The sequence below is a fragment of the Babylonia areolata genome, chromosome 12 (genome assembly GCF_041734735.1).
Source record: "Babylonia areolata isolate BAREFJ2019XMU chromosome 12, ASM4173473v1, whole genome shotgun sequence".
NCBI lineage: Eukaryota > Metazoa > Mollusca > Gastropoda > Neogastropoda > Buccinidae > Babylonia > Babylonia areolata.
The window spans coordinates 32,827,742-32,855,566 of record NC_134887.1 but is presented as its reverse complement, the minus strand read 5'-3'; the positions used below and the strand labels follow the sequence as shown (position 1 = coordinate 32,855,566).

Genomic DNA, 27,825 nt, shown 5'->3' with positions numbered 1-27,825 from the left:
TGTTGCCTTATGACTGTGACTTCGTTGAAAGGTACAGTGTTGCCTTATGACTGAGTTTGTTGAAAGGAACGGTGTTGGTTATGACTGCGACTTTGTTGACAGGTATGGTGTTGGCTTATGACTGTGACTTTGTTCACAGGTACAGTGTTGGCTTATGACTGTGACTTTGTTGACAGGTACGGTGTTGGCTTATGACTGTGACTTTGTTCACAGGTACGGTGTTGGCTTATGACTGTGACTTTGTTGAAAGGTACAGTGTTGGCTTATGACTGTGACTTTGTTGACAGGTACGGTGTTGGTTATGACTGTGACTTTGTTGACAGGAATGGTGTTGCCTTATGACTGTGACTTTGTTGAAAGGTACGGTGTTGGTTATGACTGTGACTTTGTTGACAGGAACGGTGTTGGCTTATGACTGTGACTTTGTTGAAAGGTACAGTGTTGCCTTATGACTGTGACTTTGTTGACAGGAACGGTGTTGGCTTATGACTGTGACTTTGTTGAAAGGTACAGTGTTGCCTTATGACTGTGACTTTGTTGACAGGTACAGTGTTGCCTTATGACTGTGACTTTGTTGACAGGAACGGTGTTGCCTTATGACTGTGACTTTGTTGAAAGGTACAGTGTTGCCTTATGACTGTGACTTTGTTGACAGGTACAGTGTTGCCTTATGACTGTGACTTTGTTGAAAGGTACAGTGTTGCCTTATGACTGTGACTTTGTTGACAAGTACGGTGTTGGCTTATGACTGTGACTTTGTTGAAAGGTACAGTGTTGCCTTATGACTGTGACTTTGTTGACAGGTACGGTGTTGGTTATGACTGTGACTTTGTTGACAGGTACGGTGTTGGTTATGACTGTGACTTTGTTGACAGGAACGGTGTTGGCTTATGACTGTGACTTTGTTGAAAGGTACAGTGTTGCCTTATGACTGTGACTTTGTTGACAGGTACGGTGTTGGTTATGACTGTGACTTTGTTGAAAGGTACAGTGTTGCCTTATGACTGTGACTTTGTTGACAGGTACGGTGTTGGTTATGACTGTGACTTTGTTGAATGGTATGGTGTTGGTTATGACTGTGACTTTGTTGACAGGTACGGTGTTGCTTTATGACTGTGACTTTGTTGACAGGAACGGTGTTGGCTTATGACTGTGACTTTGTTGAAAGGTACAGTGTTGCCTTATGACTGTGACTTTGTTGACAGGTACGGTGTTGGTTATGACTGTGACTTTGTTGAAAGGTACAGTGTTGCCTTATGACTGTGACTTTGTTGACAGGTACGGTGTTGGTTATGACTGTGACTTTGTTGAATGGTATGGTGTTGGTTATGACTGTGACTTTGTTGACAGGTACGGTGTTGCTTTATGACTGTGACTTTGTTGACAGGTATGGTTTTGCCTAATGACTGACTTTGTTGAAAGGTACGGTGTTGCCTTATGACTGACTTTGTTGAAAGGAATGGTGTTGCCTTATGACTGTGACTTTGTTGAAAGGTACAGTGTTGCCTTATGACTGTGACTTTGTTGACAAGTACGGTGTTGCCTTATGACTGTGACTTTGTTGAAAGGTACGGTTTTGGCTTATGACTGTGACTTTGTTGACAGGTATGGTGTTGGCTTCAATGCAGTGTACAACCTGACTGACACACCCTGCTTCCTTACCACTGTCGTCCCTCCTGATGATAATGTGCAGGTAACATGTCCAGTCAAATCCTTTATTTACCAGGGTAATAGTTGAACCTGTCATTTACCAGGGTAATAGATGAGCCTGTCATTTACCAGGGTAATAGATAAGCCTGTTATTTACCAGGGTAATAGTTAAGCCTGTTATTTACCAGGGTAATAGTTGAGCCTGTTATTTACCAGGGTAATAGATGAGCCTGTCATTTACCAGGGTAATAGATGAGCCTGTTATTTACCAGGGTAATAGATGAGCCTGTTATTTATCAGTGTGGTGAAAAAAGCCTGTTTTTTACCTGGAGGATAGATAACTGTGCTATGGGTAAGCGCATGTCCTGTTTGAAAGATTCATCAGGTATTTGTGTATACCAGAAAGTTAGATTTGAATTTTTAAAATCTTGATTCATTTTTTTAGATTTTCTTGAATAAGATTCCATAACCAACGCCATGAATATGCAAGGCTTGATTTACATAGAATAGCCATAGTAAACTGGAAATTTTTATGTGAATGTTGATAATTATCAAAAGTAAACAAGTTTTTGTGAATCACTGCTTGCTGAATCCCGAAGCGTAGAAACGTAGTCAGAACTGGGCCTGGAGATCTTTTTGAAAATGCTTATGCATAAACCTTCCATCCCTTTCCAATGGCATGCAGTTATAACCCATGCACACTCTGCGCATGCGTGTGTGCATGCATACGTGTGAGTGTGTTTGTGTGTGTGTGCGTGTAATTAAGAAATTTTTTAGGCGTAGTCTTTGAATCTGTTTTATACTTCTGTTCGTCAAATCTTTTTTCTTTTTTTTTTTTTTTTTTTTTTTTTGCCTTCTTCCTTTCATAAGTTATTGCATGTGTGTGTATGTGTTTTATGTTTATTATAAAGCACTTTGAGCTTCCTTCAAGGGAGGAAAGTGCTGAACAAGTATCCATTCTTATTATGATTATTATTGTTATTAAATGCCTTGCTGAGCCAGTGGCCCGTACTGGTGTGGTACAGCTGTTGAACATTGTTCCCCCCCCCCCCCGGCAGGTCAACAGCAAACAGCTGGGAGAAAAGATGTGCGTCCTTGACCCCAACTTCTTTGTGGTCAGCCGTCGCTCCAGGCTGCCTGGACAGCTGCTGTTGGTGAATGCGCGATTCAAGGAGCAGTACCAAAACATGCTGGACCCCTTTGACCTGGCTGGTCAGTGCTGCTTTCACTTTCGCTTTCACTTTCACTTTCTTCTTCTTGTATTACTCTTTTTGTCACAACAGATTTCTCTGTGTGAAATTCGTGCTGCTCTCCACAGGGAGAGCACATCGCTACACTGAGAGCGCCACCCATTTAAAAAATTTTTTTACCTGCATGAAGTTGTTGTTGTTTTTCATGTTTTCCTATCGAAGTGGGTTTTTACACTGGATGTTGCCAGGGACAACCCTTTTGTTGCCTTGGGTTCTTTTACATGCACTAAGTGCATGGTGCACATGGGATGTCGCTTTATCGTCTCATCTGAATGACTAGTGTCCAGACCACCACTCAAGATCTAGTGGAGGGGGAGAAAATGCTGGCGACTCTGCCAGGATTTGAACTAATGCGCTCAGATTCTCTCACTTTCTAGGCAGACGCATTACCTCTGGGCCATCACTTTTTTGTTCGTGGGCTGCAACTCCCATGTTCACTGATATGTACAACAGTGGGCTTTTACATGAATGACCGGTTTTACCCCATCATGTAGGCAGCTATACTCTGTTTTCAGGGGTGTGCATGCTGAGTATGTTTGTTTCCATAACCCACCGAACGCTGACATGGATTACAAGATCTTTAACGTGCGTATATGATATTCTGCTTGTGTATACACATGAAGGAGGTTCAGGCACAAGCAGGTCTTCACATGTGTTGACCAGGGAGATCAGAAAAATCTTGACCCTTAACCCACCAGGCGCCGTTATCGATATTCGAACCCAGGAACCTCAGATTGCGCCCTTCAAGTTTCAGTCTCAAGGAGGTGTCCAAGCGTGCACACTGATCCATTTTCGCTAAACCACACCCTCTGTTTAACAATACTATTTGACATGAGCGGATGCCTAACCTTTACGTAAACCTGACATGTTGGTCTGGGCTTTGAGAGTCTGCGCTAGGTTTGGTGTGAAAACATCATCTTGAAATGAGAGAAAAACAAAAAAGTTCAGCAAAATAACTGAAATAAATGCATTCAGTTGTGACAAAGCAATACAGACACAGAAGGCAAATGATTGGGAAAAAAACAAGAACTGAAGCAGGCCCCTGTCAGTGACCCCATGTACACTCGTTTACTGGCACACACTGACACAAGCCTTTGAATATGCGTGTGTGTGTGTGTGCGCACACACACACACATTCACATGCGCACATGTATGTCCATACACACACATGCATGTGCGTGCACGCATGCACACACGCGCACGCAAGCACGCACGCACACATGCATACACACACACACACACAACACAACACAACACAACAACACACACGCATGCATGCACGCACGCATGTGCACGCATGCATGCACACAAGCGTGTGCGCGCACGCATGCACGCACGCACACGCGCACACACACACCTTGCAAATCACCTTGCAGTGCAGGATTCTAATTTCACCTCCCTGGGAATTGCCAGTCTTTGCAGTGCAGGGTTCTAATTTCACCTCCCTGGGAATTGCCAGTCTTTGCAGTGCAGGATTCTAATTTCACCTCCCTGGGAATTGCCAGTCCGTGCAGTACAGGGTTCTGATTTCATCTCCCTGGGAATTGCCAATCTTTGCAGTACATGGTTCTGATTTCATCTCCCTGGGAATTGCCAGTCCGTGCAGTACAGGGTTCTGATTTCATCTCCCTGGGAATTGCCAATCTTTGCATTGCAGGGTTCTGATTTCATCTCCCTGGGAATTGCCAGTCTTTGCAGTGCAGGGTTCTGATTTCATCTCCCTGGGAATTGCCAGTCTTTGCAGTGCAGGGTTCTGATTTCATCTCCCTGGGAATTGTCTGTCCATGCAGTGCAGGGTTCTGATTTCACCTCCCTGGGAATTGCCAGTCCATGCAGTACAGGGTTCTGATTTCATCTCCCTGGGAATTGCCAGTCCGTGCAGTGCAGGATTCTAATTTCACCTCCCTGTGAATTGCCAGTCTTTGCAGTGCAGGATTCTGATTTCATCTCCCTGGGAATTGTCTGTCTGTGCAGTACAGGGTTCTGATTTCATCTCCCTGGGAATTGCCAATCTTTGCAGTACATGGTTCTGATTTCATCTCCCTGGGAATTGCCAGTCCGTGCAGTACAGGGTTCTGATTTCATCTCCCTGGGAATTGCCGGTCCGTGCAGTACAGGGTTCTGATTTCATCTCCCTGGGAATTGTCTGTCTGTGCAGTGCAGGGTTCTGATTTCATCTCCCTGGGAATTGCCAGTCCGTGCAGTACAGGGTTCTGATTTCATCTCCCTGGGAATTGTCTGTCCGTGCAGTGCAGGGTTCTGATTTCATCTCTCTTGGAAAAGTGGTCATGAATGTTTTATGTAACTTGTAATATTTTTCTTTCGTGTAAAGCGCCCTGAGCTCTATATAAATGTACATTATTTATTAATATTATTATATATATATATATATATATATATATATATTATTTACAGTTGGGCCAACAGCAAAATGAGAGCTGTATGATCAATGGTTTCTCCACCGCAATGGGAAATCATTTACAGCTTAGTCTTTTGTGAAGGACTATGATTCTCAAACCAGGAGGCAAAGTTGCACTGGCATTTAGTGCCGCAGCCTTGGTGGCTAGTTGGCCTTTGAGAACCATCCCAACGCCGACTGTCTTAAAACCCTCTTGGCCAAGAGAGTGGGGATGTAACTTGGGCCAGACACTCTCCACTATGATCAAATTCTTGGCCAGATGGTCAGGACAGCAGTTACCTCCTCTGCTGTTCTGCTGGTCATAGTCGAGCACAACTGACAAACATACATTTGTTTTTTTCACCTGTGTGGACCAGGTGTCAGAGAAGGCAAGAGGGGCACCATGTTCAGACTGCCGCTGAGGACACAGGACAGAGCCAGCGTCCATGCCACGTCCACGGAGCACCAAGCCCAGGAGCAGACAGGTCCCCGCATGAAGTCCCAGATCAAGCAGCCCGCCGTGTCCATGGCGGAAGTTGGGGAGCTGCTCCACAGATTTCAGCAGGTGATGGGGGAGTGTCTCCTCTTCCTCAGCCACGTCAAGAAGGTGTCAGTTTACACCGCCCATCAGGATGGACAGATTGAGCTGGACTATGAAACCCACATTTCTGTGGACGACAGTGGCTCTCAGAAGCTGCAGGAATTCTATGGGCATGTGCGTGACGAGAGCAAGAAACTGAAAAGCGGCGCGGGGTCTCCTGGTCTGCTGGACTTCAGTGCCCGAGGTGCGGCCGTGCGGTGCCGTCTGTCTGACTCTGACGGCAAGCAGGAGGACTGGCTGGTCGTGCACAAGTTTGGCCTGACCGACCACAGCCGTGTGCCACCCTGCTTGCAGTCTGCCCAGGCCGTGCAGAAATACAGACTGCTGCCTCTGGGGGGTGTGGCCCTCTGCCTGTCTGCTCTGCCACACCCAGCACGCCACAGTCTGCGATACAGAACCAGATCAAACACTGCACGGTTCAACTCACAGATTGGCAGCAACAGGGAGAATCAGGCTGGTACATGGGAAGGAGACAGCACTGGCACTTCATCCCAAGATGAAGACGACTCTTCACCAAGCACCAAATCTCAACAGAGAACATTCCATGCTTTCTGTATGCTGCCATTGCCAGTGGCGACGGGCCTGCCTGTTCATGTGAATGCCCGCTTTGCTCTAGACCACGAGACACGCAGTAACCTGTACTTGCGTGCTGGTGAAGATCAGAGCACCTGGAACAAGCTGCTGATCAGCGACGTCATAACACTTGCTTACATCACAGCGCTTTGTGAGATCACATTGCTGTGCTTTGCACAGGAAGGGGAATGTCTCCACACTGCTTCAAACATACCGGAGCCTGGGACACATCAAAAGAAACGCAGGTGCTGGAGAAAGGAGTCGGCACAAAGAGATGACAAGTCAAAGGACAAGGAAGGTCTGAGCCTTGTGTCCAGTGCGGACCTCAGCTGGAAACTGGACCACTATGCCAGCTTCTTCCCACAGCACCAGGCGGGTGTGGATGCTTTCTGGAATGGACTGGTGACCTCCTTCTACCAGCAGCTGGCAGAGGTGGAGGCACAGGTGTTTCCATCGGTCAGGGAGGACTTGAATCGCCTGGTATGGGTTCCGGCCAAAAGGTCCCAAGGGTTTCCTGGATTCTTCTGGAATCTGGACAACCCCAAGCTGATGGGTGTGCTGAAGAAACTCAACATGAACATCATCGAGTGTCCCTTCAGAATCCATGATTCCTTTGTAAATAGCAAGGTGGACACAGTCAGGCAGGTTCAGATAGAAACAGTGATTGAATTTCTGCTGTCTTGTCACAGGTCTGAAGCAGATGCCTGCTTCCTCAACGATCTTCCTCAGATGGTGGAGGACACACCATTCAAGACAGTGGACAATGTTGTGGAAGTTGTCAGATTTATTCACAATGGAAAACGCACCTCAGATCTTGGAAGTTTGCCCCTGAATCTGAGAATGTCAGGAAAGCTTCATTGTTTCAGCTCTGGAACTCCAGCCCTTGTTTCCAAATTTTATGACCTCCTGCCAGATTCTGCTGAACGTTTTCTGCATGAAAAGTTGATCAGCTTTTTTCCAGCCAAGCTCCCAGATTTTGTTCAAAGTATGGACATCAAAACCTTTGTTGATTTACTGCCAGCCACACTGGCACAGGAGACATTTGGTTGTGGGGGAATCCTTCCATTAAATCAGTTGCCTTTTACACAGCTCAGGTTGTTAGAAAGATGGATCAGCCGTGTCTGGGAGTTTCTGACCTGTGAATTAGGAAAACCATCAGCTGGAATGTTGGACAGGTTGTATGAATGGAGTCTGATTCCATCTGTGAAAGACCAAGAAGTGGTCCTCTTTCCTGTGGGAAGGAAGGACGACGTTGTCCACATTCTGAAGGAGATTGTTGGGAGTCATCCCATGACTGGAACCAGGCGGACAATGGATGAGTTTGGCTGTGAGTTGTCCAAGGAGGAACTTTGTGTTAATAAGTGTCTGGACAAAATGTCTGGAACACATCTGAACAAGTTGAATACAGCTGTACTGCCTGCACACTGTGTTGCGGCACAGATTGTCGCCTCTGTCCGAAACCCCGAGGGACTTCTGCAGGCTCTCACTCACACAGACGTGAGGCCACAAACCCTGATGCCAGGAGAAGCAGAAAGCATTCTTGACTTCTTCTTCACAAAACTGGGTTCTTCTTCAGAATTGCGCTTTTTGCCTTTTTTTGAAAGACCTGATGGCACGTTGACATCATTGGGAAATGGAACCAAGGTTGTTTGCCTGCCACAAGATGTTCCCCATGCTGGTTTGAATGAGTGGTCAGGCAAACAACAGATTTCACTGGTGAAGACCAATCGACGCTTGCAACGCCTGTATGAACGTCTGTGTGTCAACATGCCGACTCAGTCAGCATTCTACTCTTCCTACCTTCTCCACACTATTGCAGACCTTCCAAGAGAAGCCATCCGACAACACATGGAATACATCAGGCAGTGTCTTCAGCCACATCATCTTGAATTGCTGGAAACATATGATCTGCTGAACTCACTCCAGAAAACACAGTTTATCACTGGACAAGATGGAACACTGTGCAAAGCTTCAGACTTCTATGACCCTGACTGTGAAGTCTTCAAGGTGATGCTGACAGAAGATCATTTCCCTCCTGGTCCCTATAAAAGCAGTGACTGGAAGGTCTTTTTGAGGAAGATTGGGATGATCTGCGCCGTGTCAGAAGAAATGTTTCTCAGATTTGCCAGAAAGGTGGAAGGAGCTGCAGGAAACTCACTTTCTGAGGAAGCTAAGCGGCAGTCTGTTGAACTGTCTCGGCATTTGAACAGGTCGAAGAAACTGCGACAGGAGCAGTTTCTGAGGCAGCTGAAAGACATTCGATTCATCCTACCTCAGTCTCAGCTTCAACTTGAGGAAGCATGTGGGAAGGCCCTCGGTTCAGTCCACCCAATGTTCCGCCCTTCTACACCACTGGTGTCTTTTTCAGAGGGTCTGTCCACAGACAGTGTGCATTTAGTGTGGACCACCAGTTGTCTCTTCTCTCGTGACGCAGACCCGACAAAATTTTGTCACTGGACAGATCCCATGAATGACTGGATTGGGTTCAAAGCCCAGCCTTCAAAAGATCTCGTGACGAAACATGTGAAGAACGTTTGTCAGACTCTGGATGTGAAAAGACAAGATGGCTCCTCACACCTGACTACATTTCCTGATGATGTCCTAGATGATGTTGAAGAGATCATGGAATCGTTGTATGGCCATTTGACAAAGTTTGATGACGAGGATCTGGAGGTCTTGCATGGAGTGCCTGTGATAATGGACAGAGAGAACAAGAGCATGTACTCGGGTCAGCAGGTCATCGTCACCATCCTTGAAGAAGAGATCATAGAAGGTCATGTGGTGAAGGCTCCACTGACTTTTGGCAAGTTCTTCCCTTTGTTTCAAAGGCTTGGTGCCTCTGAACGTGTCAGCATTGGCCATTATGCCAGAGCTCTGGAACAAATCCATTTGGCGTATCAAGAAAAACCCCTCAATCCAAATGACCTTATACTGGTTTCTAAGGCTGTTGACAACCTGTTCAAAGTTTTGGAGTGTGATGAGGAGAAAAACCTCACAAGACCTGTTCACCTTCCAGCGGTCAACATTCTGTGTCTGAAGGAACGTTTCCCCCAAGTGATGTTGGTGGACTCGAAGAACATCCTTTGTCAGGTCAGGGATAAACAGCAAAGGCGAATAAAAACTCCAGTAAGAAATCTTCTAGTTTTTGTTGGATTTGCCAAGCTTGATCTGAAGAACCATGATATTTGGAAAGCCAATAATCTGCTTCCTGAGCCCTTCAGAATGAAGGAGTGGAATGAAGTGGTGAAGGAGACCTTGACAGAATCCTGCAGAACTCTGGCTGAGGAGAATCATCGTCTGACCAGTCAGCTCCACTCAGAACTGTGTGCACATGCTGTCAAGCGCATCATACATCATTTTCATCGGAGAAAGACGTTCACAGAAGATGCCTTGAAGATTGAGGACGGTTTGAAGAGAATGAAAATCATGAAAGTCACAGGTCTGCAGACATTTCTTGAAATGGACGGCTCCCAGCTGCCTGGCACAGAGGAAGATAAACATTTCTTTGTTGAAAAAGACTGTGACAACGTTTCTATCTTCATAAGGTCAGATGAAAACATTACCACACTTGGAGACAGACAGTTGGCTTATTTCATCCGTATGGCAGTAACTTGGGCTGTTGGATTTGCAGTTGATGAGGCTTTGCTGAGTGCTTGTTTAGAAAACCTGTCAAATGCTGAAGAATGTCTGGATAACAGAGATATCATGCCATATCAAATCCAGCAACAAACAACAGTGTTTCCTCCTCCTGGAAGTTTTGTTCCAGAAGAAATGCAGTGCCTTCTGGATCAAGATGTGTATGAATACAAAGTCTCCGAGTATGTGGCCTTTGAACTGTACGATCCATCACTGGAACCCCAAAGCACTGAATCCCAGAACGACGGCAGGGAAGCAGGGGATGCGTCTGCTGAAGCCGATCAGGAAGAGCGTGCTGATGACAGAAGCTCCGGTCGACACGGAGTCCGGAAGCCGATCTACATCATTGCCAAGATCGAGAAAGTCCTTCCTCACCCCAGTGGAGAACATGAGGATGCTCGAACACGGCTCATGTTCTTCCGCTACATCATCGATGTTGGAGAAGAGCAACCGAAAGAGGTGGGTGAATGATTGACATGTTACACAGCACAACTGGCATGTTGGATATGGACACTTATATAGCGCCTATCTTCAGTCGGAGACCAGGCTCTAAGCGCTGTACAAACACAGTCATTTGCACAACAGGCTGCCTGCCTGGGTAGAACCGACTGACGGCTGCCATTGGGCACTCATCATTCATTTCCTGTTGTCATTCAGTCAGGCTTCAGTCATGCACACATACACACTCATACAGACATGTAACACTTTAGGTGTATGACCCTTTGTTTATTTACCCTGCCTTGTAGGCAACAATACTCCGTTTTCAGGGGTATGCATGCTGGATATGTTCTCGTTTCTGTAACCCACCAGACCAGGATCTTTAATGTGCATATTTGATGTGCATGCATATACACACGAAGGGGGTTCACGCAGTAGCAGATCTGCATATATGTTGACCTGGGAGATCGAAAAAATTCCACCCTTTATCCAGCATGTGCCGTTACTGAGATTCGAACCTGGGACACTCAGATTGAAAATCCAGTGTCTTAACCACTCGGTTATGGCGCCCATCACACAGCATATCCAGCATGTTTCACAGCACAACTAACATTAACATATCACAACTGACATGTTACACATCACAACTGACATTAACATATCACAACTGACTTGTTACACATCACAGCTGACATTAACACATCACAACTGACATGTTACACAACACAGCTGACATGTAACACATCACAACTGACATGTTACACAGCATAGCTGATGTTACACAGCACAGCTGACATGTAACACAGCATAACTGACATGTTACACAGCACAACTGACATGTAACACAGCACAGTTGACATGTTACACAGCATAGCTGATGTTACACAGCACAGCTGACATGTAACACAGCACAGTTGACATGTTACACAGCATAGCTGATGTTACACAGCACAGCTGACATGTAACACAGCATAACTGACATGTTACACAGCACAACTGACATGTAACAGCACAGCTGACATGTAACACAGCCTAGCTGACATGTAACACAGAACAGCTGACATGTAGCACATCACAACTGACTTGTTACACATCACAACTGACATGTTACAAAGCACAGCTGACATGTAACACATCACAACTGACTTGTTACACAGCACAGCTGACATTAATACACCACAATTAACATGTTACACAGCACAGTTGACATGTAACACATCACAACTGACATGTTACACAGCATAACTGACATGTCACACAGCACAACTGACATGTTACACATCACAGCTGGCATGTTACACAGCGCAGCTGACATGTAACATATCACAGCTGACATGTTACACGGCACATCTGACATGTTACACATCACAACTGGCATACATGTTGCACAGCACAACTGGCATGTTACACAGCACAGATGACATGTTACATGGCACAACTGACATGTTACATGGCACAATTGACATGTTACACGACACAGTTGTCATATTACACAGCACAGTTGTCATGTTACACAGTACAGCTGACATATTACACAGCACAACTGACATGTTACATGGCACAATTGACATGTTACACGGCACAGTTGTCATGTTACACAGCACAGCTGACATGTTACACAGCACAGCTGACACAGCACAAGTGGAGTGGAGTGTTGGCAAAGTGGTAGCGTGACCGCCTAGGAAGTGAGAGAATCTGAGGCTGTGGGACTGAATCTCAGTCGCCAGTATTTTCTCCCCCTCCACTAGACCCTGAGTGGTGGTCTGGGCACTTGTCATTGGGATGAGATGATAAACCAGAGTCCTGTGTGTCAGCACGCACATGGCACATGTATGATAAGCCATGGCAACAGAAGATTGTCCCTGGCAATGAAAGACTCACTCCTATACACATATGTGTGTGACTGAAGCCAGACTGAATGAGACAGGAAGCGAATGATGAGCACCCAAAGGCAGCTGTCAGTCGGCTTTAAACAAGCAGGCAGTCTGTTGTGCAAATGATTCCATGCTTTGTAAAGTGCTTGAAGCTTGGTCTCCGACTGAAGATAGGTGTTATGTGAGTATCAGTCATCACCGTTATCATTAACATAATCATAAGTGTAACAAAGTTGGAAAGTGAACGCATGAAAATGAATGTCTTTAGGTGGTGAAACAAGTTCTAAAGTAATTTGTTTTCCTCTCTTTTTGCTTGCATAGACTATTAAATCCATAGAATGAAGGTTATACCTCAATATTCAGACACAAATTCTACTATGATGACAATGATGATGATGATAATAATCATAATAATGATAATGATAAGTCATAATAATAGAAATAGTAATGGTAATAAGTAATAATAATAAATGATAATGATACTACTACTAATAATAAGTTACTACTACTAAATAATTTTTTTCTATTATATATATATATATATATATATAATAGAGATCACCAGAGATCAGTGCAAAATGGAAAAAAGTCGAGGAAGAGAATGCCACATACAGGGTCACAACCTCCAGCATGACATTGGAAGCTGAACAATGTTGTGACACATGCTCTCCAGTGGCTGGCATCCATACGTGTGTCTGCAAATCAACTTGCCATAATTCTCACTGACTCTGTGTGAAACTCCTACAAGGAGCTGAAAGTGAAAGTGGGGATCTGAATGGCAAAGTACAACTTTCAGATCCAAAAGCTAACATGGATATAGTGCCCTGGACATGCAGGTGTTTAGGGAAATGAGTGAGCTGACAGACTTGTTGGTAGTGAAACAACAATAAGCGGTCTACACCTGGGAATATCTGAAATCTTTAGAAAAGTAAAGAATGCCTAAAATAGCAGGTATACGACCATCACATCATTGACTGCCTCACGGAAAGAATTATAGAGAGAGGGAGCAGCCATAAGTGTAGCCTGAAAGGTGCAGTATGAGCCATTACTAATCAAACAAATACTGGTGTCATACAATACAATACATTTCAGTGCATCTTTATTCTTTATTAATCCGATTGGAAATTTCATGTCCATTCAGAGGGTCATCACTCACACAGTCTGTCAACCCAAGTCCAGTCTAACATAAAAGTGAACGTGGCAAAAATTTAACTTAAAAGTGAAGAAAAGGTTATATATAAGGTTTCATATAAATATGAAATTCATAAAAACTTAGCAGCTTGGTTTATAACACAGTAAAAAGCATTATAACATACAGGTACAGGTACAGAATTTGGGACTTTTAAAAAAAAAATGTTAAGCCTTTTTGGCATTTCAACGCCCCTTCGTAGTATAGAAATAGTTTAGGGTTGCGTACATGCGCATGAAATTTTTTAAATGTTCATTCATCAAAATCGAATGGTTTTAGTAATGATTTAGAGTCATTGTCTAGAAGATTCTTGAACTGGTCAATAGTTTTAGCTGTTTTTGTTGAATTATTCAGTGCATTCCATCCTTTAACTGCTCTAAAGATAAAAGAAAACTTACAAATATTTGTTCTACAAAATTTTGTGAAAAGGTTGGTATTTGAACTTCTGGTAGCATGGAGTTTGTTAGTAGAAAAGAAGGTGCAGGGGTCAGTGTCAACCATTTTATTAATTATCTTGAATACTTGTATCATGTCTCCTCTATATCTTCTGTATTTTTGTGAATGCAAGTTTAGTTGTCTCAAACGGTTTTGGTAGTCCAAATCTCTTAGCTCTGGTATCATTTTAGTTGCTCTCTTTTGCACCTGTTCAACTGCTTTAGACTGTCTTATTAGTCTGGGATACCAAATTATATTACCATGTTCCAAAATTGGTCGAACAATTGTTTTATAGAGGTTGACAAAAATGGCCTTATCCATAAATATAAATGTTCTCTTAATAATACCCAATACTTTATTAGCTTTATTTATCACAGCCTGAATGTGGCCATCAAAAGAAAAAAATTTCATCAAATATTACTCCCAGGTCTTTTTCTTCATTGCATTCTGAAATAACATTAGAAATTGTGCCATCAATTTTCATTATATAATTCTTTTTTGGATTATTTCTTCCTAAGTGTAGCACTTTACATTTAGATACATTAAAATATAGATTCCACATGTTTGACCAATTTTGTAGGTTGTTTAGGTCATTTTGCAATTTGAAGGAATTTTGGGTTTTATCATAAATTTTAGTATCATCGGCAAATATTTTGCAGCAACTACTAACATAGTCTGGGATGTCATTTATAAATATAGTGAATAAAGTTGGCCCTAAAATACTATCTTGAGGAATTCTGCTCAATACTTGCACATCTGGTGAAAAACTATTTCCAACCCTTACCTTCTGACTTCTCCCTACCAAGAAAGCCTTTATCCATTTCATGATATTGCCATTTATCCCATGAGCCTCTAACTTAGATAATAACCTATAATGTGGTACAGAGTCGAAAGCTTTTTTAAAGTCTAAATATATATCTGCAGATTCCTTCTCTTCTGTTAACTGAGTTAAGTCTTCCATAACCTCTAACAGTTGAGTAATACATGACCTCTGTTTCCTGAATCCATGCTGACATGGTGAATATAAATTATTTGTAATCATAAAATTAACTAAAACATCTCTAACTAGTGATTCTAGTACTTTACATGCCACACATGTGAGGCTAACTGGTCGGTAGTTACCTGGATCAGATCTAGTACCCTTTTTGAATATTGCTGTGACTACTGCTGTTTTCCAGTCATCTGGTTCCTCTCCTAACTCTACTGACTTATTAAATAGTGTACAAAATGGTAATGACAATTCCTCACTGAGTTCCTTCAGTACTCGTGGAGGCATCTGATCTGGGCCCTGTGCTTTACTAGGGTTAAGTGCCTGTAATTTTTCCTTTACTGCTGTTGGAGTTATCACAAGGTCATAAAAACTGGAATTACATTTCTCCTCTTTTGTCCCAGTAGGAATATTGCTTATATCTTCTTTAGTAAAAACACCAGCAAAGAAAGTATTCAGTGTCTTTGCCTTATCCTCGTCACTTACAGCTAATTCTCCATTTTCTGTCTTCAAAGGACTAATGCCTGTATTTGATTTTGTCTTAGCTTGTACATATTTCCAGAAATATTTAGGGTTTGTTTTGCATTCTTTTGAAAGTCTTCTTTCATATTCATGTTTGGCATCTTTTATGATTTTATTACATTTATTTCTAGTTGTCATGTACTATTAAACAAAAACTAAAAAGTGTTATTTTGGTAAAAGAAATTATAACATGTATAAAAATAATTTTAAAGAAAAACAAAGAAAAGCTATTTCCGAATAAGAGACACAATGATAAAATTTTCATTTTGTTATTATAAATTTTTCACATTCTTGGATGCCATGAAAGAGATATGTGCTGATTTTATCACATACATTAAGAAACATTGATTTCAGAATAGGAAACCTTATTCGAAGTTATTAGAAATTCAAGGAGGTTTGCTTGAAATATAATATTTTAACAAATATGTCACCATACACTTTTATAAACTCAGAAGACAACCATCTGCAACCAGCAATGTGAACATTTCTTCAAAATGGAATGGGGTCTGTCTGGGCCTTTTCAAGTACAGTAGACTGAACAACATGCTAAATGTTACGTTCATGGCCTGGGAGTTTGAGATCTTTTCCCACCCTCTTGTGGCAACACTGTGGCAGTATGTGTGTGCCTGTGTATGTATGTGTATGTGTGTCATGCGAGCTGGAACTAAATCAGTGAATAAGTAAATGATTATGAATCAGAAAAAAAGAAAGATGCATAAAAGGCAAGCGATGATTAAACAACTAAGAATACAGAATTGGGAAATATATATATATATATATATATATATATATATATATATATATATATATATACCTACTTGCATGTGTGTCTGAATACAGGTTCAAGCCATCGAGCTGTACAAGTTCATCAGACCCTCCCACACCGTCCTTGTTCCCTTCTCAGGGGAGACCACTCAGCCACCGTCAGCCTTCGCCCAGCCTGACCAGGGTGATGACTTGAAGAAGGTTCTGGCAGACATACGGCACCAGCTGAGGGAAATCTGGCACAACTTCCACGACGAGAAAAGCCGCTTGCGGGCGGTGAAACGTCTTCTGCTGAAATGGCACCCAGACAAGAATCCTGGGAGGGAGGAGTTCTGCACCAAAGTGTTTCAGCAGATGCAACGCTACCTGACGCTTCTGAAGCAGGGGAGACAACTTCCATCCGACGATGAGGATGATGTGGAGGGGTATGGCACCAGCGGCACAAACTACTATGAACCATACTATGAGAGAAGATCTTCGTCTCGCAGGAGACGATGCTATCGCGGTCCCTACGACTCCTTTTTTGACGACATCTTCTCCAGAGGGGAGTCCTATGCACACTCCAGAACCAGCTTCGGCAACAGCAGTCGCAGTGGTGGCAGCGGTGGTGGTAGCGGTGGTGGTGGCATGGGTGGCTGGGGTTCAGCTTCGTTCCGTTTTTTCAGCAGCAGCCCCAGTTACCCCACTCCGCAGCCGGAGGAAGGCAGGCGGTGGATGCGTCAAGCTGTGCAGGACCTGACTGCAGCCAGGCTGACTCTCAGACAGGGGGGCAGGGGACTCTACAACTGGGCCTGCTATCAGGCTCATCAGGTACTGCTCTCATGATCATGATGATAATGATTGTAATGATAATGTTTGTGATCATAATTATACTAATGATGATAAGAATGATTATGATGATGATCATGATGATAATGATTTTATTGATGATTATTGTGATGATAATGACGATTATGATAATGATGATAATAGTGATGATGATACTTCTACTGGTACCACAGCTAATAATACTGATAACAATGATGATGATAATAATGATAATCATAATAACAATGATAATAATGATAGTAATGATGATAATAACAATAATAATTGATCATGATTATCATGATTGTTATTGTTGTCAGTAGCAGTAGTAGTAGTTGTAGTAGTATCATTATTGATGACTATGACAATGACAATACTGTTTTTTCTTTATATCAAAAGTATCTTGTTCAAACTTCTTTAAGCAGACAGATTGATATTCATATTTTGTTTTTTGGTGTGGTTTTTTTTGTTTGTTTTGTTGTTTTTTTATTGGAAGTTCCTTGTTCAAGTTTGGTTTTGTTTTTGAAGACAGATTACTGCTCTTTTTTTCTTTTTCTTTTTTTCTTTTTTTTTAAATAGAAATATCTTGTTGTGTGTTTTGTTTTTTTTAGACGATTAACACGCATTGTTTTTTTAGATTGAAAGACCTTGTTCATGTTTATTTTATAGACAGATTAATGCTCATGTTTCATGGGGTTTTTTTCTTTTTAACAGAAATCGCTTGTAGCGGTTGTTGTTTTTTTGTTTTTGTTTTTTTTGTTGTTTTCCAGACAGATTAATGCTCATGTCTTGTTTTACTTTTTTTTTCTTTTTATTAGAAATTTCTTGTTCAGTTTTATTTAGCAAATTAAAGCACATTAAAAATTTTAAAAAACAACTAAATTCATTGTTCAAGGTTGTTGTTTTTTGTTTTGTTTTTTGTGTGTGTTTTTCTTCTTCTTCTTCTTATTTTTCTTTTTTCTTTTTCTTTTTTTTAAATTTTTTATTTGCAGACATGAATTTTCTTCTTTTTTTTATATCAGACATTCTTAGTCCTTTTTTTTTCTTTCAGATTATTACTTCCGTTTGATTTTGCTTGGTTGGTTTTATTTTGTTTTGTTTTTTTTTCAGTGCGCAGAGAAAGCACTGAAAGCCGTTCTGTTTCGGCGCGACGCCAGCCACGCAATGAAGACTAGCCATGATATCTGCTCCCTGGCTGCTCGCGTTGGAGATGCTCAGATTCAGGCAGATGGGACCCAACTGCACGATGTCGTCCAGTACCACACACGCATGCGTTACCCAGACCTTATCTTCTTCCCGAAGATTCCTTCCGATGTGTATGGCGAGAGTGACGCCCAAAGGGCTTGTGACCTGGCCGAGAAGATCACTGACAAAGCTCAAGAGCTGGTAAGGGATGTCGTTTTTCTATGCAGTCACGTTTGTTTTGATAAGTTTCAGTTTCAAAGAGGTGCCAATGCCTGTGGACTGATGCATATAAACTGCAACACATCTGCTATATTTGAAAAAGAATGAACAAGAGAGGCAAGGCCTACAAGACTCACTTGTGATACACACTTTATCCAGTAAAAAAAAGATCATTTATTTTTAAAAATTGAAATAATACATCAGTAGGATGTGTCCTGTATTTGATATCAATTATAAAGCTTTTGGGACGGGGGGGAAATGCATCTTAGCAGATTCGAACCAAGCATATTCTGGTCAAGAGTAAGTAGACTTACTCACAGCGCAAAAGCATGCCTACCAATGAAAAAATTATATTTAAACTTATTTTTATACTCGATGTGATAAATCGATTACGGTATTTGAAGTGATAAAGACGTTTGAATCATGTTATTTTGATATATTTTGATTATCTAAGAAATCTTTTAAAAGTCCACAATAAAGGAGACATTGCCATTGCTTCAGGCACACCACAACATGTAGCCATTTCCTCCAAATCTAAGGAGATCTGTGTTCGACAGGCTTACAGAAACTACAACCCAGTTCATTCAATTTCTCTTTTATGTTAATTCTAGTTAATTCAGTATCCACTTTAAAATACTCATATGTGTCGGTCTTATGTGTTGTTGTAAAGCGTTTTGAGTGGTTTGAAAAGCACTATATAAATGTATTATTATTAGTATTATCATAGTTGTTATTATTATCATATTATTATCATTATCATCATCATCATCGTCGTTGTTATTATTATTTGTATTTGTATTTGTATTTCTTTTTATCAAAGCAGATTTCTCTGTGTGAAATTCGGGCTGCTCTCCCCAGGGAGAGCGCGTCGCTACACCACAGCGCCACCCATTTTTTTTGTATTTTTTCCTGCATGCAGTTTTATTTGTTTTTCCTATTGATGTGTATTTTTCTACAGAATTTTGCCAGGAACAACTCTTTTGTTGCCGTGGTTTCTTTTACGTGCGCTAAGTGCATGCTGCACACGGGACCTCGATTTATCGTCTCATCCGAATGACTAGCGTCCAGACCACCACTCAAGGTCTAGTGGATGGGGAGAAAATATCGGCAGCTGAACCATGATTCGAACCAGCGCGCTCAGATTCTCTCGCTTCCTAGGCGGACGCGTTACCTCTAGGCCATCACTCCACGTTACTTCGGACTCTTAAGTATCATCCAGTTTCAGGGAATCTTTTGTTGTCGTAATGCTTTGTGTGTTTTAGTTTGACACGTACAAAACACCTCCACGGCAACCATCACCACCACCACCTCCACGGCAACCATCACCACCACAACAAGCGTCATTGCCATGTAGACCAAGCACTAGCCACCGCTCTGTGGAAGGCGGCGGCAGCAGCCGGCAGCGTCTGACGACTCCCAAGAGGAAGATGGCAGTAGCAGGTGAATCCTCACCCAAATTTCCCCGCCGAGGTCTGTGTTTTGTGATAACCAATGTGGCTTGTGTGGTGTCTTTGTGATGAGGTGTGTTTGTGGGGTGGTGTGTTTGTGCTGTGCTGTTTTTGTGGTGTGTTGATGATAATGTGATGTGTGACGTTTTGTGGTGTTGTTGTGTTGCGTCATGTTGTGTGTTGTGCTGTGCTGTTTTTGTGGTGTGTTGATGATAATGTGATGTGTGACGTTTTGTGGTGTTGTTGTGTTGCGTCATGTTGTGTGTTGTGCTGTGCTGTTTTTGTGGTGTGTTGATGATAATGTGATGTGTGACGTTTGGTGGTGGTGTTGTGTTGCGTCATGTTGTATGTTGTGCTGTGCTGTTTTTGTGGTGTGTTGATGATAATGTGATGTGTGACGTTTTGTGGTGTTGTTGTGTTGCGTCATGTTGTGTTGTGCTGTGCTGTTTTTGTGGTGTGTTGATGATAATGTGATGTGTGACGTTTTGTGGTGTTGTTGTGTTGCGTCATGTTGTGTTGTGCTGTGCTGTGTTTGTGGTGTGTTGATGACGACGTGATGTGTGACGTTTTGTGGTGTTGTTGTGTTGCGTCATGTTGTGTGTTGTGCTGTGCTGTGTTTGTGGTGTGTTGATGACGACGTGATGTGTGACATTTTGTGGTGTTGTTGTGTTGCGTCATGTTGTGTTGTGCTGTGCTGTGTTGCATGGCTTTGCTTTCCTTATCACTCAGTGCTGTGCTCATTTAAGAAAAATAGTAAATAAGAAAGAAATTCTTGAAAATGACATGTGTTGTAGAGTATGTGGACCAGTCTACATGCTTTGATGCCTCCTTGGATTTGAAACTGCGTTGCGTTGTGTTGTGTTGTGTTGCACTTTGTTGTGCTGTTCTGCATTGCATTTTACTGTATTATGCTGTGCTTTGTTGTTATGCATTTTATTATATTGCATTTTATTGCATTCTGTTGCATCGCATTGCCTTGTATTGTGATGCATTGCTTTGTATTGCGTTGCACTGTGTTGTGGTGTACTGCATTGCATTTTACTGTACTATGCTGTGCTGTACTGTATTGTTTTGCTTTGCACTGTATTGCATTCTATTGCATTGCATTGTATTGTGATATATTGTTATGCATTGCTTTGCGTTGCGTTGCATTGTGTTGTCTTGCACTTTGTTGTGCTGTACTGCATTGCGTTTTATTGTACGATGCTGTTCTGTACTGTATTGTTTTCTTTGTACTGTACTGCATTTGATTGCATTGTAAAGTGTTCTGTTGCATTGTATTGTGATGTATAGCACTGCATTGTGTTGTGCTGTTTTAAGTTGCATTGGGTTGCGTTTTGTTGTGTTGTGTTGCTTTTTTTTTTTTTTTTTTTTTTTTTTTTTTTTTTTTTTTTGGTTACAGCAGATTCCTCTGCATGGAGTACAGAGCACTTGATTGTATTCTGGCACAACTTCTGTTTCTATCGCTCTGTCTCATGCTCTCACTCTCTCTCTCTCTCTCTCTATATATATATATATATAGAGAGAGAGAGAGATAGATTATAATGGATAATCCAGATACCAAAAGGGAAAAGGCTTTAAAAATCAGTCTTGGTGTAAAAGCCCACTTATATATGTACGAGTGAACGTGGGAGTTGCAGCCCAGGAACGAAGACTAAGACAAAAGGTGAGGCATTGGACTTGTGATGGTGTGGTCACCAGTGATCAGAGTTCAAGGCCCCATCATTGGCATGGTGCTGTGCCCTTGGGAAAGGCACCTTGCACCAGTTTTCCAGGCTCCACCCTGGTGTGAATGGGTACATCAGCGTGAATTTGGTTGGGGAGGGTAAGAACGGAGAAAAGATAGGACTGGGCCCAGCCTTCCCATGCTGAGCCTTTAACCCTTTGAGCCCTGACCACCGCTTTACTGGTGGTGGGGAGGGGTGGCATAATGCCTGGCCACCGGTTGAGCGGTGCGTAAACACTTGTGTCGTGTTTTGCTATTGGTTGACTTATATTGAAGAGCCAATCAGAAAAACCGTAATATTCCGACGCCAACATTGCCGTGCCCCCTCACTGTGTTTTGTGCATGTGCTTTGGATAAAAAAGATCGATTTCTACCATGAGGCGTGCAGAGTCTCAACCTGACACGCCTCTTTTGATCAACTGATTCTGCATGCTCAGATTCATTTTCAACATCACTATCCATAGCAAAATCATCCAATTCGAATTCCACCTCACTATCAGAGTAATCATTGTCATACTCTACTTCCGATAAATCATCAAGCATATCAATTACTTTCTGCGTTGTGTACAGTTGTTTTCTTGCACGTTTTGTCCCTGATTTCTGCCCTGATGGGCCAGGTTGAGACTCTGCACACTTCAAGTGTTTACGCACCGCTCAACCGGTGGCCGGGCATTATGTCATTTTTCTCTGCCACCGGTAAAGCGGTGGTCAGGGCTCAAAGGGTTTAATACCAATTATTTGCAAATTTTGGCTCAGGAGCTCAGGCAGAAGGGTTAAATTGCTCAGGAACTCGGGGCTCAAAGGGTTAACACAGTGGATATGAATTCACTGCATCTGAGACCTAATGCCCCATCGGCTGAAAAAAAAAAAGCTCTGGGATGTTTCACCTTTAACTTCAATTAAATGCAAAGATGACTAACATTGGGAATTCTTGAAACACCTGGGGCAGTAAACATTTGATTTCTTTAGATATGATACACTGTATACAAGTCTTCGTCAGTGGATTTCACTTGAATTTGTACAGCAAAGCACCTTTTGAAGACACAGACTTCGTAAAAAGTTAAGAACCACTGCATTAGAGATGGTATGTTTTGATAAAATGTCAGAATAATCAAGAGATGATTCAAATCATGCAGACTACATACGGTCTGCCACTGGCCTTTTAATGCAGACACACACGGCTGTGTCAGACAAAACGTGCACCATGAACGACTTGAAAAATTGATGTTTCAGCCGGAAAATTAGAATAGAATATGTCTTTATTACCAAGTGTACAGGGGTCACAAGGAATATTGAGGGGGATAGTACATAACAAGATACAAACATAAATCGAAAATCATACACAAACACAGATACAGTAGAAATAAGATACATACAAGTGCATATCAATATAAAAAATTTGTGCATATTCACGCATGCACACACACACACACACACACACACACATACACACACACACGTTTGAACAGAAGCTGCATATTACATGTGGATGGGGCTAATGACTAGATATTCAGGTGGATGGTTGTTGGTTGGATTTGTTCGAGAGACAGGGCATTGACTGCTTTGGGGAAAAAGCTATTGGCGAAGTTATTTCTGTACCGTCGACCAGAGGGGAGCATCTCGAAAATCCCAAAAGCTGGATGTGATTCATCCTGGCTGATTGATTTTGTTTTATTTGCTTTTTTGCTTTACAGTTATTCAGTCGTTTTTAAACAGCAACTGAAATTTCGTTGTAAAAAAAACACACACAAAAACCAAACAAAAACCAAACAAACAAAAGGAAGTGCACAAGCAGGTCTACTTATGAGCAGTGCTCATTACACTAGCTGTATACATACACTGCAGTTTGCCGATTCCTTTCGATGTGTATGGCGGGAGTGACGCCCAAAGGGCTTGTGACCAGCATCACTTCACCATCCCCCCACCCCCATGAAGAAAATTGTGCAGGTTCCCCCATGGTCCTTCACTTTTGTCTGAACCATGTGTTTTGCACAGACATGCGTGGATGATACTTTACTTTGGTGTCCAGTGACACTGCCAGAGGCTTTATCGGTCTCGCATGGCTTGGTTTCTTTGGTGACGCAATGGTTACGACACTCAGCTGCCAGTATAGAGAATTCATGAGGGTGTGGGTTTGAATCCCGCTCTTACCTCAGCCTTTCTCTCAAGTTTGATTGGAAAATCAAAGTGAGTGTCTAGTCTTTCGGATGAGACGATAAACCGAGGCCCCGTGTGCACTACACACTTGGTGCACTGATAAAGAACCCATGGCAACAAAAGTGCTTTGCTTTGGCAAAATTTTGTAAACAAAAATCCACTCTCTTAGGTACACAAATGTATATGCATGCATGCACGCAAGGCCTTACTAAGCGCGTTGGGTTATGCTGCTGTCAGACATCTGCCTGGCAGATGTGGTGTGGTGTGTATGGATTTGCCCAAACGCATTGGTGCCTCTTTGAGAAAATGGAGCTCAAACGAAAACTTTCTTTCTGACTGATATACATATATATATGTTGTTGATTTTCTCTTCTTTTTTTTTTTTTTTTTCTTTTTCTTTTTCAGACCCGTCAATCAAAGCCTTGCCACCGCCCCCTTGAGGACTGGGACGCAAACTTCAAACGTCAAACGCCACCTTGATCATCATATCGAGGAGGACTGGTGCAAAAGTCGTTTCGATCTGCCGCAAGGTTCTCAGTACACATGAAAAGCCTGCCTGTTCAACATGTCCCATGGCTTTGACAAAGCAATAGTCGTCTCTTTGTCTGTATCTCCTCCCTCCCCTCCCCCTTCCCTCATATTTTGTGCTTTTTTTGGTGTGATATTTGCACTTTGTATATAAGATATGTACATGTATGTAGAATATATACATGTGGTTCTTTGGTGTGGTTTTTTTGGGGTTTTTTGTCTTCAAATGCTGTTGAATGCTATTGTGCATTGTTGTAAATATACTGATTCATGCGAGTGCTTTGAGCCCACTGGGCAGTTTGTGCCACATAAGGACTGTATTATTATCATTGTTTCATGTGAGTGTTTAGAGCCCAGTATATGGGCAGTTTGTGCCACATAAGTACTGTATTATTATCACTGCTTCATGTGAGTGTTTAGAGCACTGTATATGGGCAGTTTGTGCCACATAAGTACTGTATTATTATCATTGTTTCATGTGAGTGTTTAGAGCCCAGTATATGGGCAGTTTGTGCCACATAAGTACTGTATTATTATCATTGTTTCATGTGAGTGTTTAGAACACTGTATATGGGCAGTTTGTGCCACATAAATACTGTATTATTATCATTGTTTCATGTGAGTGTTTAGAGCCCTGTATATGGGCAGTTTGTGCCACATAAGTACTGTATTATTATCACTGTTTCATGTGAGTGTTTAGAGCACTGTATATGGGCAGTTTGTGCCACATAAGTACTGTATTATTATCACTGTTTCATGTGAGTGTTTAGAGCACTGTATATGGGCAGTTTGTGCCACATAAGTACTGTATTATTATCACTGTTTCATGTGAGTGTTTAGAGCACTGTATATGGGCAGTTTGTGCCACATAAGTACTGTATTATTATCATTGTTTCATGTGAGTGTTTAGAGCACTGTATATGGGCAGTTTGTGCCACATAAGTACTGTATTATTATCATTGTTTCATGTGAGTGTTTAGAGCACTGTATATGGGCAGTTTGTGCCACATAAGTACTGTATTATTATCATTGTTTCATGTGAGTGTTTAGAACACTGTATATGGGCAGTTTGTGCCACATAAATACTGTATTATTATCATTGTTTCATGTGAGTGTTTAGAGCCCTGTATATGGGCAGTTTGTGCCACATAAGTACTGTATTATTATCACTGTTTCATGTGAGTGTTTAGAGCACTGTATATGGGCAGTTTGTGCCACATAAGTACTGTATTATTATCACTGTTTCATGTGAGTGTTTAGAGCACTGTATATGGGCAGTTTGTGCCACATAAGTACTGTATTATTATCACTGTTTCATGTGAGTGTTTAGAGCACTGTATATGGGCAGTTTGTGCCACATAAGTACTGTATTATTATCATTGTTTCATGTGAGTGTTTAGAGCACTGTATATGGGCAGTTTGTGCCACATAAGTACTGTATTATTATCATTGTTTCATGTGAGTGTTTAGAGCACTGTATATGGGCAGTTTGTGCCACATAAGTACTGTATTATTATCACTGTTTCATGTGAGTTGTTAGAGCCCTGTATATGGGCAGTTTGTGCCACATAAGTACTGTATTATTATCACTGTTTCATGTGAGTGTTTAGAGCACTGTATATGGGCAGTTTGTGCCACATAAGTACTGTATTATTATCACTGTTTCATGTGAGTGTTTAGAGCACTGTATATGGGCAGTTTGTGCCACATAAGTACTGTATTATTATCATTGTTTCATGTGAGTGTTTAGAACACTGTATATGGGCAGTTTGTGCCACATAAGTACTGTATTATTATCATTGTTTCATGTGAGTGTTTAGAACACTGTATATGGGCAGTTTGTGCCACATAAGTACTGTATTATCATCACTGTTTCATGTGAGTGTTTAGAGCATTGTATATGGGCAGTTTGTGCCACATAAGTACTGTATTATTATCACTGTTTCATGTGAGTGTTTAGAGCACTGTATATGGGCAGTTTGTGCCACATAAGTACTGTATTATTATCACTGTTTCATGTGAGTGTTTAGAGCACTGTATATGGGCAGTTTGTGCCACATAAGTACTGTATTATTATCACTGTTTCATGTGAGTGTTTAGAGCACTGTATATGGGCAGTTTGTGCCACATAAGTACTGTATTATTATCATTGTTTCATGTGAGTGTTTAGAGCACTGTATATGGGCAGTTTGTGCCACATAAGTACTGTATTATTATCATTGTTTCATGTGAGTGTTTAGAGCACTGTATATGGGCAGTTTGTGCCACATAAGTACTGTATTATTATCACTGTTTCATGTGAGTTGTTAGAGCCCTGTATATGGGCAGTTTGTGCCACATAAGTACTGTATTATTATCACTGTTTCATGTGAGTGTTTAGAGCACTGTATATGGGCAGTTTGTGCCACATAAGTACTGTATTATTATCACTGTTTCATGTGAGTGTTTAGAGCACTGTATATGGGCAGTTTGTGCCACATAAGTACTGTATTATTATCACTGTTTCATGTGAGTGTTTAGAGCACTGTATATGGGCAGTTTGTGCCACATAAGTACTGTATTATTATCATTGTTTCATGTGAGTGTTTAGAACACTGTATATGGGCAGTTTGTGCCACATAAGTACTGTATTATTATCATTGTTTCATGTGAGTGTTTAGAACACTGTATATGGGCAGTTTGTGCCACATAAGTACTGTATTATCATCACTGTTTCATGTGAGTGTTTAGAGCACTGTATATGGGCAGTTTGTGCCACATAAGTACTGTATTATTATCATTGTTTCATGTGAGTGTTTAGAACACTGTATATGGGCAGTTTGTGCCACATAAGTACTGTATTATTATCATTGTTTCATGTGTGTTTAGAGCCCTGTATATGGGCAGTTTGTGCCACATAAGTACAGTATTATTATCACTGTTTCATGTGAGTGTTTAGAGCCCTGTATATGGGCAGTTTGTGCCACATAAGTGCTGAATTATCATTGTTTCATGTGAATGTTTAGAGCCCTGTATATGAGCAGTTTGTGTCACATAAGTACTGTATTATTATCACTGTTTCATGTGAGTGTTTAGAGCCCTGTATATGGGCAGTTTGTGCCACATAAGTACTGTATTATTATCATTGTTTCATGTGTGTTTAGAGCCCTGTATATGGGCAGTTTGTGCCACATAAGTACTGTATTATTATCATTGTTTCATGTGAGTGTTTAGAGCCCTGTATATGGGCAGTTTGTGCCACATAAGTACTGTATCATCATTGTTTCATGTGAGTGCTTAGAGCCCACTCTGTGCAGAATGTGTGCCGTATAAGTACTGTGCTATTGTTGTTGTTTTCTGTAGGCATGAAGAAACATAATGTGACAGTGCAGTGGGGTGATGCACTGGTGTGGTTTCAGTCTGGATGGCCTCGGAAGTGTGCGATGTTACAGATTTT

At 41.8% G+C, this 27,825-nt stretch overlaps 1 protein-coding gene across 1 annotated transcript in view; it reads left to right on the top strand.

Moving 5' to 3' along the window:
• Positions 1-24,961, top strand: part of LOC143287900 (sacsin-like) — a 109,866-nt gene extending 84,905 nt beyond the window's left edge. The window contains exons 36-42 of the mRNA XM_076596141.1: positions 1,606-1,693; positions 2,709-2,862; positions 5,676-10,567; positions 16,395-17,129; positions 18,237-18,512; positions 19,793-20,000; positions 24,267-24,961. Of these exons, the coding sequence (XP_076452256.1) occupies positions 1,606-1,693; positions 2,709-2,862; positions 5,676-10,567; positions 16,395-17,129; positions 18,237-18,512; positions 19,793-20,000; positions 24,267-24,301 (6,388 nt within the window). The 3' untranslated portion in view covers positions 24,302-24,961. The remainder of the gene's footprint in view (positions 1-1,605; positions 1,694-2,708; positions 2,863-5,675; positions 10,568-16,394; positions 17,130-18,236; positions 18,513-19,792; positions 20,001-24,266) is intronic.
• Positions 24,962-27,825: the final 2,864 nt, after the last annotated feature.